Source organism: Miniopterus natalensis, chromosome 8, assembly GCF_054644295.1.
Source record: "Miniopterus natalensis isolate mMinNat1 chromosome 8, mMinNat1.hap1, whole genome shotgun sequence".
Lineage (NCBI taxonomy): Eukaryota > Metazoa > Chordata > Mammalia > Chiroptera > Miniopteridae > Miniopterus > Miniopterus natalensis.
The window spans coordinates 37,189,860-37,203,033 of NC_142088.1; the positions used below are offsets into that span (position 1 = coordinate 37,189,860).

Below are 13,174 nucleotides of genomic sequence, written 5' to 3' on the forward strand. Positions count from 1 at the left end.
ATCCTTTGTCTCACTGCTCCACTCCATGAGACCGGAGGCTCAGCCTCTGAAGTGGGTGTAAGAGCAAGTCGTGGGGTTAGGGGGACACCGGTGCAGAGCTCGAGGTGGCGGCACAGAGGGGCTGCACGGAGAGCTGCAGACCAGAGCTGAGGCTCGTCCTCCACTCCCCACCAGCTCCAGCCAGAGGACGCTTCTCTGGGGAATCCGAATAGCTGAAGAGCAAAGTCCTAAACATACCAACATTTGGTGGTTTCCCCAAGGAAAGAGTCGATCAGATTTCCGTAAGAGAGCCCCCAGAAGCGCAAATGGAGCTTTTAGAGCCCCACTTCAACAGGAGCAGAAAACGAAAGGTTACCGTGCAGCCAGGGAAAACCTCTAATGCCTCTAAAGCCTCTGCTCCGCAGATGAGTGGGTGAAGAAATGCGGTCTGTACATACAGTGGAATGTTATCCAGCCTTATACAAGGGAATGCTGTCACATGGTGCAGCAGGGGTGACCTGGGGCACATTGTGCTGAGTGAAGTAAACCTCTCACAAAAGACAAATAATGCAGCATGCACTTATATGAGGTATCTAAAGTAGTCAAAACTGTAGAAACAAAAAAGATGAATGGTGGCTGCCAGGGCCTGGGGGGGGGGGGGATGAGTTGTTTGTTGGATACAGAGTTTCAGTTGTGCAAGATGAAAAGTTCTAGAGATCTACTGTGCCACAGTATGCAGATAGTTAAGAATACTGTTCCCTACCCTGAAAATTTGTTAGGAGGACAAATTTATGTCCTGTGTATTTTACCACAATTTAAAAAAAGAGATTAAAACAGAATGAAGGGAGTGCAGTAAATTATGAAGGGAGAAGAAAATGTCAGTTAGAATGATCATTAACATCCTCTGAGAGGTAAGAGAAGATAGTGATCCATGAAACAAAATTAGGAAGCTATTTTTTTAAGATTTTTAATTGATTTTTAGAGAGAGGGGAAAGGAGAGAGAGTAACATTGATGCGAGAGCGAAACATCGATTGGCTGCCTCCTGCACACCTCAGCCGGGGTCGGGCCTGAACGCGGGCCATGTGCCCCGACCAGGCATCAAGCCAGCAACCTCTCGGCGCAGGGACACCACCCAACCAGCTGAGGCACACCAGCCAGGGCTAGGATGCTGTTTTTAAAAGATTAAAAAGAAATATCTGGACAAGAAAGGAAGAGCCTTTAGAAATAAAAACTATGATATTAAATATTGGTAATAAGGAGATGGTATATATCCCAGAAAATAGAGCAAAAAGAAAAAGAAATGAAATATAGGAGGAAAAAGAAAAAAAGACAAACCAGACCAAAAAGCAAATAAAAGGAATTACAGAAAAATAAGAGGGAAATATTTCTTTGATTTCATCAAAGAGAATATTTTAAAAATTTTAGTATAAGTAAAGGACTTGGCTTTCCATATTAAAGGGCTAAAAAGTACCTGAGATTATAAATGAAAATAAACTCACACCTAGACATGTTTTCATGACATTTCAGAACTTTGGAAGCAAAAAAGAAGATCCTACAAAAATGGTCCAGGAGAGGGAGTCATTTTCTAAGGATCAGGACTCTGAACAGCTTCTAACTTCTCAAAAGTAACATCCATACTGTCCCGACATGGAGAATATTATGCTAAGCGAAATAAGCCAGGCAGAGAAAGACAGATATCACATGATCTCACTTATATGTGGAATCTAATGAACAAAATAAACTGATAAAATAGATTCAGTGACATAGAAGCATGGAACAGACTGACGAATCTCAGAGGGAAGGTGGGGGGGGGGATTAACCAAAGAATGTGTATGCATATGTGCACAGCGCATAGACACAGATAATAGTATGGTGAAAGCCTGGGGCAGGGAGGGGGTGGTGGAAGGGCTTAATGGGGAAAAAGGGGGACATCTGTAAAATTTCACCAATAAAGATAAATTTTTTTAAAAAAGTAACATGAAAAGCCAAAAGAGCAATGCCTTCTAAATTCTAATGGGATTATTTCCAACCTAGAAACCTGTACCTGGACAAATTATCAATCAAATGTGACCATAATAGGAAAACAGTCAGACATGCAAATTTTCCTACCACACACCTCCTCTTGGGAAGCTGTTGGAGGATGGATCTCACCGTAATGAGGAGAGAAGCCAGGAAATTAGAAAGATGCGGGACACAGAAATAAGAGACAGAGACGCCCTAGAAGTATGGTGAAGGAGCACCGGGGGTGGAAGCTGGGTATTGGACCCAAAGCACTGACGGCCGCCCAGACTGCCAAAGCTCTGAGCCAGGGAGGGAGAGGAAAATGTCAAGTAGAATTAACATTCACCTCATCGGAGAAGTAAGAAGATGTTGTATCCATGAAGCACAATTAGGATGCTATTAAAAAAATTTTCAGATGAGACTTAGATAACTGGTGGAGAGTTTAGGGGTCGAATTAATGATAAGTACATAGGAAACTAAGCATACACTTAAAAAGATAATTATTAACTCTGCAAACTACAAAATGCTGTCAAGGAGAGAAAAATAATCATCGTAAATTTAATGATTTAGCTATGAATATCTTTTACAAAGTCATAATAATAGAACCCTGAATATTTCTCTAAACAAAGTTATTACATTATTATAGAGCGGGGCAAACATAGGTTTACAGTTGTTCCAATGGAAAATAATACAATAAGTAATAATACCAGAATAGACTCTGTGTTTCGAGTACTCACAACTGTAAGCCTACGTTTGCCCACCCTGTGTATTGGGAAGCAGGGAGAGTCAGTGCCAGAGTCTGTCACAGAGGCTGGCAGATAGATTGTAAGCAGCTTAATTTCCATCTTCAGTGTTGGGAACTTCATAAAAATACCCAAATCAAAATAATCAAACAATAAAATCACAAGCATCTTACTTTGTCAAATACAAATATATATATGTGTGTGTATATATACACATATACATATAGATGATTTGAAATGGTCACCTCTGGGTAAGAAAACATTTTGATACCAGAGGAGTTCGAGAGAGAGAGAGAGAGAGAGTGTGTGTGTGTGTCCAGCCTTACAGACCTAATTTACTCTTAAAAAATTACGTGCATGTATAGCTTTGATTTTAAAATAGTTTAAAAGTAAAAAACAAATTAGTGAAGGGCTTAGTGTGAGGCCAGGAACTTCAAATAAGGACATACACAGAGATGATTTCTACCAGCACCATGTTTGGATTTCACAAGCCTTACCTTTTCAATTCCAAGGAGCTGGACTCTACAAACGTGTAAATTATATTACAAGGATAAGCTGGTTAATTTTTTCATGAAAATCACCAACCTACAGAATGTAACTTGTAGTTTATGTATTTCCTCATCGTCCTTTCATGTTGAGTTTGGATTTTAGCCTAGAGATGTAAACTCCTGTGGAGGAAGGAGGAGGTGGGAAGAAAGGATTGATTCAGTGGTTTCTGGGATGCTTAGAGTCACCAGTGTTGGACTTCTGTGCAGCCAAACTAGTCCCAGGATATAAATTACTCCCTGGGTAATTTACACCCAGGGAATAGACTAGGAATATGAAAACAGAATGGTCCCTGATAATCTGAAAACACCGAAATTATTCCCTTACCAAGACTGGCCTCGTAAATCCAATGAAATCAGAAAAAAAACAACCCAAACCTGCATATGCCTGGCCCTCCATATCCAGGGGTTTCATATCTGAGGATTAAACCAAGGGCAGATGGAAAATATTGGGACAAAATGTTACATTGTTACATACGTGTAGTTAGGCCTATGATGGTTTTGTCTGAACTTAACATGTACAGACTTTTTTCTTGTCATTAGTCCCTAAACAATACAAGTATTTACATACCATTTACATTGTGTTAGGTATTATAAGAAATCTAGACATGCTTTAAAGTATATGGAGGATGTATATAGGTTTCATGCACATACTACACTGTTTCATATAAGGGACTTGAACATACTCAGATTTGGTACACATGGGGGTCCTGGAACCAATTCCTGGTGGATACAAAGGGACCACTTCATGTACACTCAGTATTGTAATTATGTTAAAATTATTGAATGGTTTAGAGAGAATGAAGCTAAACAATATTGCAAATTTATTCCTTCAAGGAAGCATATGCTTACAGTAACCCTACAAATATCTGTTTTGTTAAGAAAACACATTTTGCACCAGAGATGCTCTGTCTAATCCTTTCCATCCTTATGAATATACAAAACGTGTGTAACAAAGAGCACGTGCACAGCTACAGGATATAAGGAAACAAAAAACAAGGCAAAGCAGTGTATTCCCATGTCCTTCTCCTGAATAGCAGCAATTAAAATTCACAGCCGCTGGCTGCCCAGATGTTTCTTGCATTTAGTGCTCTGTAATATGCATCAGAATATATTGTGTGACTTCCGTTTCAGTAAACTAGACAGCTTTGTATTCTAAATTCTGCAGACTAGATCCAGAGTGTATATTTTTTCTTCAGATTAGCTTCCCTCTCCCCTCCCCCTTTCATTTGCTTGGGGTATTTGCAGTTCAGAAACAAAGGACATTTCCAGCTCAGAGTTTAGCTGTATCAGGGTGTAAGTGTAGGTCAGGTCTGATTTATGTGGCACATCAGATAAGCAGGAGAGGAGAGCAAGATGAGGGGTTCGGAAAAGCTGGTGAACTTGGCTTGACTTATGTCTTCTGCTTTTGTAGGCAGCCAACATCCCTTTGGTGTCAGAGCTTGCCATTGATGACATACATTTTGATGACTTTTCTCTCGACGTAGATGCCATGATCACAGCTGCTCTTCGGATGTTCATGGAGCTGGGGATGGTACAGAAATTTAAAATTGACTATGAGGTAAGATGTACTGTCTTGTGTGATTCCTGGAAGCAGCCACTCTGAGCCTCGGGTTTCCCAAATACAAACTAGGGATGATAATACTTTCCCCGCACACCCCGAGACAATTGTATGAGATGCCTGTGAAGGGATTTGAATCGTTGAGGATTCCTCCGACCTGAGGCATTGTTTTGGTAACGGTCCCCTGGACACACATGCAACGGCCTGACACACCCTTTCCTTTCCCATTTCAGACACTGTGCAGGTGGCTTTTAACAGTGAGGAAAAATTACCGAATGGTTCTGTACCACAACTGGAGACACGCCTTCAACGTGTGCCAGCTGATGTTTGCGATGTTAACTGTAAGTGTGTTTAGTGACGGTGAAAGGTCACCTGTCATTCACGGGGACCTCCAGGCCTCCTCCTCCAGGTTTCCATGTCTGTGACTCATTGCCATGTGGTTTATTTGACACTGGAACTTACCTACCTAGCTATGGGGGGACGTGTTTCACAGCAATGTCTGAGCTTTAAGGTTGTGGCATCACCCAGGTCTTGAAGCAGGTGCGGTCTTGGAATGATTACTTGAGCCTCATCAGTGTTTTATCTTAGGAAACCAGCTATTTTTACAAAAGAAATGCTTAGATTTTCAAAGTAATCTTTTTGCAGAGGATATGGGGATAAGTAACTAAACAAAGAGATCACTGGATGAGACTGGCTGGTGGAAAGCCAAAGCAAGGATGTATGAACATTACCCACAGCAACACGGAAATCCTGAGAGGACGCTTATCTGGGAGAACGGCCAGGGAGGCAGGGAGGCCCAGGGAGGCCCAGGGGAGGAAGGAGTGGGAGGATGTTCTCAGGGTTTGAGGTGCACTGGGCTTGAAATCTCTGTTCCAGGGGCTGTAACCCAGTAACGGTGGCTGGTCTTTTTAATGGAGATAGCTAGGGCAGTTTGCCAGAGTTGTAAGCCTTGGAATTTAATCTAAAAGCAAATGTTTGTGGCAAAGATTGAAACAAAATTCTCTATTCATCTCCATTTTCTGGCAAGAAATAAGGCTTGTTTTGGCCTGATTTTCCACTTAGACTGTTAAGCTATCATCTAATAAAATATTTCCTGGCTTAAATTTATTGATTTTTTTAGCCTCACTGTTATATATCATACATATGTATACATATGTATGTGTTTATGTGTATGTATATTTACTATACAAAAGAAAAGGAGAACATGAGTTTTGGATTCACATAACAGAAACCTAAATACCTTACATTCTGTGCCCAGATTAAAATTTAAATCCAAAATAGGGAACTCCAAAGGACATACGTTTTCCTTTGGTCCAAGTGAGTAAAGATCATTCTGTTTCTTCATGAAATTCTCCACCTATTAACATTTCACTCACCCTTTAAGGCATTGATCTCATGCCAGTTTTCCCATGAAGTCTCCCCTTTCTCCCCAAGCATCCTCCAACAATTACTTATTTTTCTGAACAATGTTTTCCATGTGCTTTAAGTTACAGTCTCCTAGTCTCTTATAGAACAGGCTTCTAGAGGCTGAAGAGATAATTTCTTGTTCTTTCAATAACTTGCCCTTATTGGCTCAACACCTGTGTATTGAGAGCCTCGCCAGCACCTTGCACTCTGTCATGTGCAGGGTAGGTTTTCAACAAATGCCTGTTGGACTGGCTTGAATGCAAATGTGCCTATACACAAGAAGATGGGGCCAAAATGTCTTCATTTTTACACTTGAGAACTTGTTTGTGGATCCTCAACTGCTTAAGGAACAAGCAGACTAGCCTGGAAAAACTGAACTGGCCCTGTCCTTCTAGAACATACAACAGGAGAGCAGTCAGCCAGTCATGTGAGGAAGAAAGGTGCTTTGAACTACCAGCCTTAATTGCTCAAGCGCCAATGTTGCTCAAAATATACCTGAACAAATCACTTTCATCTCGCTTTTTCGTACCAAATTTCAGTGGACAAGGAATCATTTTCTGTGTGCAGAGTTCATGTGTTAATAATAAATTATTAACCTGTTATTTTGGAGAACTCGTGGATTTGTAGTGAATTGCCAAAATAAGTAAACAGGAACCTTTTTCAACAGAGGAAAAGGAGCGGCTATGACATTCTGAGTTAGAGATGTCAAAGACAGAAACAGACTTTCATGACAGGCCTTCACGTAGTTGGGGTGGGGGAAGCTGGCAAGAGTGGCAGGATCGGGGGACACACAGGAGTCAAAGGAAATGCATACCCAGTTGTCATGAGTAAATGTTCCCATAAATTGGACAACCTTGATCCTTTTCAAGAGACTGAAGAAAGCAGAGCTCTCAAACGACGTCACCTCAGTGCGGGTACTCACACCGCCAGAGTATTTCAAGGGGATAGTTATTTTTGCAAGTCTGCTCAGCAACCTTGAGGGGTATCCCTGTTTGAGAAGATCTGGGTTTTGTTTTTTCTAGAAAAAAAGGAAGAGAAACTCTCTTGTGGTGGTTGAGGGGCGGGTGCTACAAAATAGAAACATGACTTTGGAAAGAATATGTTAGTCAGTGTTATTTTTTTTCTCCCTCACATTGAATTGAGTAACCACATCTGGAAAAAACCTTCTTTTCTGATCATTAAATTTTGCTGAACCTGACTATGGGTTACAATAGGGTTGAAAATGTCAACTTTGGTTTGTTCCTAACACAAGCAATCTCTTCTCCATCTTGACCATGGACAATCTAGTTAATTAGAATTTTTAACTAAGAAAATAATTATTTGATCAGTGAAGGAAAATGAATTTAATTCACTCATCAGTTCTAATTTCTGGAATATGACCTCAGCCTGTGGCAAAATGATAACCTACTTTTCCCATGAAAGGGCACTCCTGAAGACTGTTAGAGTCTTTCACTGTTTTGTTCTCATAAGTGATGTGTTTTGTTCTCAGAAGTGATAGTCATATTGTGTTCTATTTCCATGTGTTGAGATAGAGCCAAAATATCTATTAATCTGAAAAATCACGGTACACCAACCACTGGATTCAGCCTGAGTCTCAAAGCTAAGAAAGCATGAGGCATGTGTGCTGATTTTCCTCTAGATGGCGCTCCAAGGCAAAGTTTCCCAGCCAGGAGCCAGGCGGGGGGGAGGGGCACCTACCAACCTCCCCTTACAGTGCTGCTTTTCTTCCAGAACCCGAGACACTGAGGCACACGCCCCCACACCTTTTCTTAAAAGAGACACTAACAAAACCAGTCTGTACAAAAAGGCCCCTCCTATCAGAAGAAACTTGTATTATGCCTGCCTCCTTGCTTTCCGAGCTGTTAGCATGAATAATAAGGCATTTTCCGTGTGACTTTACATCTATGGATGTGTATTTTTTTAAGCCCATTGTCTCTGGCAATGGGAAAATGCACAGTTGTTTGTGTCATTACTCAGCAAATTATGACACCATGTACAACAGGACAAGCAAATTATAAATATATGCACGAGCTTCTTAACCTTGAACCCTAAAATCATTTCAAACACAGAAAATAAACGATTGACTGGGAATTAGGTGCTGCAAAAGTATTCCACCTTATGTCTAGGTAACAGCAGTTTGGCTCCTTTAGAAATTAAAAAAAAACTACAACAACAAAACGAACTGCTTTGTAGGCGAGGCAATTTTATATAAAATGATGGAAATTTCGTTCACTGGGGACCCTGCTTATGACTTATTTATTCCATGCCTCTGGCCTGAAAATCAGGTTTTTGAAATGAAAGCTTCAACATTATTCTTTGCTTCTAAAGGGATATTTAGGTAGCTAAAATTTACAAAATGTTTTAATTGCTCGGATAGAGTATATAGTGCTAATTACGATTTATGGTTAAAACAAGGAATAAAAACCTGCAGATCAAGAATAATTGTACAAATTTCCTTTATTTATGGAAGCTTGTAGAATAAATATTCCGTCGAGCACAAACATAATGAAAGGTGACAAACACATTTCTTGTATTCACAGTGTAGACCAGATAAAGGAAACAACCATTCTTTTGTTTGTATTCTGTAAAATAAGAGGCATGAAGTGGAGCCAAGGTTGCAGAGACATTTTTTGGTGTTTATAAATGATGTATGAGCGCTGACAGATTTTCCAGGGGGAGAAAAAGCTTTCCTTAAGAGTCAGTATTCTTTACTATCCCATAAATGTACTCATTAGCACTTTGGGCCGTGTCCTGCGTCCTGTAGGGCTCAACAAAGATTCAGTGAATGAGTGGCTTTAGTTTAGGGTAATATTATTCAAGGAACCATGTTGCTCAGTGTACAGTTTTTTTTAAAAAAAAAAAAAACACCTATTAAATGATGAACAACTATCACTGCTAGAAATCTTGTTCTTTCTTCCTATCACACTAAGGTTCACCTAAGGTTCATACAGAATATTATGATCTTGCAGAATTCACTGAATATGAAAAGAGAAGAGCACATGATCACATTAAAATTTATGGTGGTGCTGGCCGCGTGGCGCTGGTGGGGAATTGCAGTTAAACACTAATAATAACCAAGTATCACAGCAAACACATTGACACCCCTGACATTTACTGGGGGCTTCTTAAATCTTGAACGCGGAGGTAGTGTGTTTAAGTCCATATTTGTGTTGTCAACAAGGTTATTTTCACAGATAACTAGAGAGCAGGAGGGACGTTTAGAGAGAAAAATCCGTCCTATTCGCCAGCTTGAGGATAATGCGCTGTCTGCAGCCTGCAAGGTTTTCAGGGAAGTCCTTGGGTTTTGAGATGGCAAATTTCTTCTGAAAGATCTTAGAAGCACAGTAGGCACTCTTTTCCCCCACCCCATGAAGAACAGGACCAGTTAAATTTTAAAATAAAATATTTTTCTCAATAATCAGAATCCTGATTTAAAAAGAAATATAATTTCTTTCAGATTATGACATTGGAAGGTACAAAGAGAGCTACATATTTTGTTTTGTAAAGTAACAAACAATAATTATATTTGTAATCACCGAACATCTTTTTATATTGCATTTCCTTATCAATGTCAGTAGTAACTAGTTATATTTACTTTTAAATAAATGGTAGCATTATCATAATAATACAATAAAGTTTGCTGTTAGAAAAAAGAATTCTTTAATCTTCGTATGGGAAAGATCGATGTCTAGAATAACTTCCAAAATGGCAAATTTTTAACCTAGGTAAGGAGTGATTTTTAATGTTTTTGCAGAATATCAGCACAGGGCACTATAAATTAAATATGGAGCTAATCAATTTGAATACAGTGTTTAAATTATATTTAAGACTCTTGCCTTTTAATCTTTTAAGAAGGTTTCTATTTTTATTCTCTCTGGCCACATCTCAGAGCCCCAATCAGGCACTCCATGCTTCTAGCTGACATTCCTTTATCTGCATTTATTTTATAAAAAGAAAAAGGCAAAGCCGCACATAATTAAGAACCTGGTGTGCTAATAACCAAACATACAATTGGGCAGAAGGATAATCCAATCCATTTCCTCACACAGGAGAGTAACCTCCATAACTCACTTTAAGCGCTGCCATTCGTGAGTTATGGATCATTCCCTTTCTAGTGAAAATAAATTCTCCCGCCCATCAGCCAGGGCTGAGTATTTTTGTTAGGACATGTAAATTGTAAAACTGTATGAACATAATCATGTCGGGCGTTTGGGGAAAAGTCTGAGCTCTTGCTCATGGACTCGGGCTTGTAAGGAAATGTATGTGGTTTCTGGACTGGGGCTGCCTGGTTACAGTATAGGATTTTTGATTAAAGTGAATTTATTCTGGAGATTTTTATGGTGTTGGTAAACTGCTTAATCTGTCACTCTGTGTTTTATGATGCCAGCCGAGTCTGCCAGGTCAGGGAGACCCGGCGGCAGAGCCACATCGTTTATCACAGCCTCTGTTTCCATGGTTTATGACTCAGTAGTGGCACTTTCTTGGGGCTGAAACCTGCCACCTAAGGGTGTCAAGGTGGGAGCTTTAAAAAGTTTTAATCTTTTAAGAGTTTCATGTTTCATTTTGTCTGAGGGATGGCTAGTAAAAATTTGGGTAAGTTTTGAAGGGGCCTCATATTCTTGAAATCCATCAACCTGGCCTCTGGTGGCACTTGGAGAGGGCCATCTGCACAGTTAATGCTGACCAAGCGATCTGCTTCATTTTCTGCACTCACCAACCACAGGTTAGACTATATATCCAGTTCACTAGTAAGTCATCATAAAATATACACTGTATTTCCAAACATGAGCAAAATATGCCATCTTTGTCCTCAAAAAAAATCAAAACACAAATATGCTTAGTGGGGGAAGTTAAGTCCTTAGAATCTAATACAAATTTTCTTTTGTTTCTTTTTGAAATACAGTAGGTGTGCTCCATACACAGAGCTATGTTTATTGTACTATCTAAATTGAAATAGAAGCCTTATTTTGTACATCTCATTAAGATATTTAACCTGAAATTTTTCTTAAATCATTTGTATATCTTTTTGCACATTTTATCAAAATATGAGAGGAGAGATATATTGAACGTTTTTTATTTGACCACATCAGGACTTCTTGAGATTGAAATAAAGCTTATTGACAGGTGCCAGAGGTTTGCTTTGAAGTACTCTAGCAAACAAACAAAACAATGCATGTGAAAATATAGATGAAACAAGACTGGCAAAACATGGATTCCTGTTGAAGTTAGCTAATAAATACATGGAGGCTCATTATAGTATTCTATTTTGTGTATGCTTTTGACTTTCCAAAATAAGTACTTTTTTAAAAATTATGATAACTAGTAGGTTAAAAATTAAGTCATGGAAATGGTTAATAAAAAAATAAAATTTATTTAAATCCAAATTTTTTATTCATGCATCATTTATTCAACACATATAATTGTACCAGACACACCATTAAGTTTTGCTGCCTTGCCATTCTGAGACTTACATGGGCAAGCAAGTACAATATTGAGAGATAAGATATATCCAAAATATGACTTATGTTTTACCATTTGATAATAAATGCCTTGAAAAAGTTCTGATTGTAAAAGAAAGTATTTAAGTGTAGACTGTAGGGCCTTTCCAACTCTGAGCTTGGTAAAGAATGGATCATTGTAGATTTAAATCAATACTTAATAAATACCAAATCACTACTTGACTACAGAAAGACAAGAAAATTTTACAAAACTATCTTGCCCCCTTGGGTAATTAGACACTGTACAGCCGCTCTGTGTTGTACTGTGGCCTTTGGTGGAGAAGACATGTAAACATGGTGCCAGATGGTGGTCCCCTAACAGCTGGAGAGGTTCTGGTCTTTGGACCACAGAATGGGACGGAAGTGCCTCTTTTTCAGCCTAGCAGACCAAAATACAGGCAGACAAACATGACTGTAAACATCAAGGGGGCACGAGCATTCAGTCTAGATGCTGTGGTTCGTGCAGAGGGTTTTATTCATAGGAGAGGATTGTGGCTGTGAACACCTGTCCTTCTCTCCCGTGTGACTTCCATCACATGCCATCTCTGGTTCACAAAGATAGGATCCTTTTTTGAAAAGAAGATGGGATATAGCATCAAGTAGCATCAATTTATTTGTAAGCACTCTTGGTAAGCAACTGAAATCTGCTTCCACCTTAAACTTGATCAAGTCCTCTGCCTAAAATCATTGTTTTGGAGCATATTGATCAATACCCACCAGCCTGCCCCTAAGATTTACATGTTGAGAGGTGACCATTTCATCCTGAAGCAAACAAAATAGAGTCCCCCAAAAAGCATGCTGGGCCAGCTTTAAATGCCATTGGAGCCCAAACACTTACCGTAACAATTCTCTCCCCACTCCGATCCACTCACAGCTGGGATAGGTGCTGCAGGGGGAGGCGGTTGAAGGCACTCCTCTCATGGAACTTTCAGCCCTTGTTAGGAGATTCAGGTTTCACAGACAGACGCCTTATGTGAAAGGTGGTCTAGCAGAGCTGGGCCAGCCGTCAACATTGCAATTTGGGACATTTTTTTAGAAGACACAAAACACCACATGATTCTTTAAAGCCCCATTATCTAACGATCTATCATCACAAAGAGTATTTAAAAACTCTACAGCTGCACCTACACTTTCACCTTAGCAGCTGCATAGCAGAGTCGGTAAGAACCCAGGCTCAGCAGCCAGGCGGTGCGGGCCGAGGCCCGCCTCTGCCGCATCCTGTCAGTGTGCTCTCGTGCCTCCCGGCCTTGTGTATAAAACGGGGCGATGAGGGCAGCATCGCCCTTAGAGGGTTCTTGTGAGGACTGAGTGAGTTGATGTTTTTGAGTATTTAGAACCGTGCCTGGCATATACTAAGCACTATGGAAGTGTTACTATTATCATCAGTATTATCCCTAGCCTCTTTTTGCAGATGAAACCATTGCTTGATACATAATAAG

The 13,174-nt window shown here is 39.9% G+C and overlaps 1 protein-coding gene across 1 annotated transcript in view; it reads left to right on the forward strand.

Annotated features, from left to right (window-relative positions):
* Positions 1–13,174, forward strand: part of PDE11A (phosphodiesterase 11A) — a 253,430-nt gene that overhangs the window by 169,597 nt on the left and 70,659 nt on the right. The window contains exons 11-12 of the mRNA XM_016209449.2: positions 4,684–4,830; positions 5,064–5,171. Coding sequence (XP_016064935.2) covers positions 4,684–4,830; positions 5,064–5,171 — 255 coding nt within the window. The remainder of the gene's footprint in view (positions 1–4,683; positions 4,831–5,063; positions 5,172–13,174) is intronic.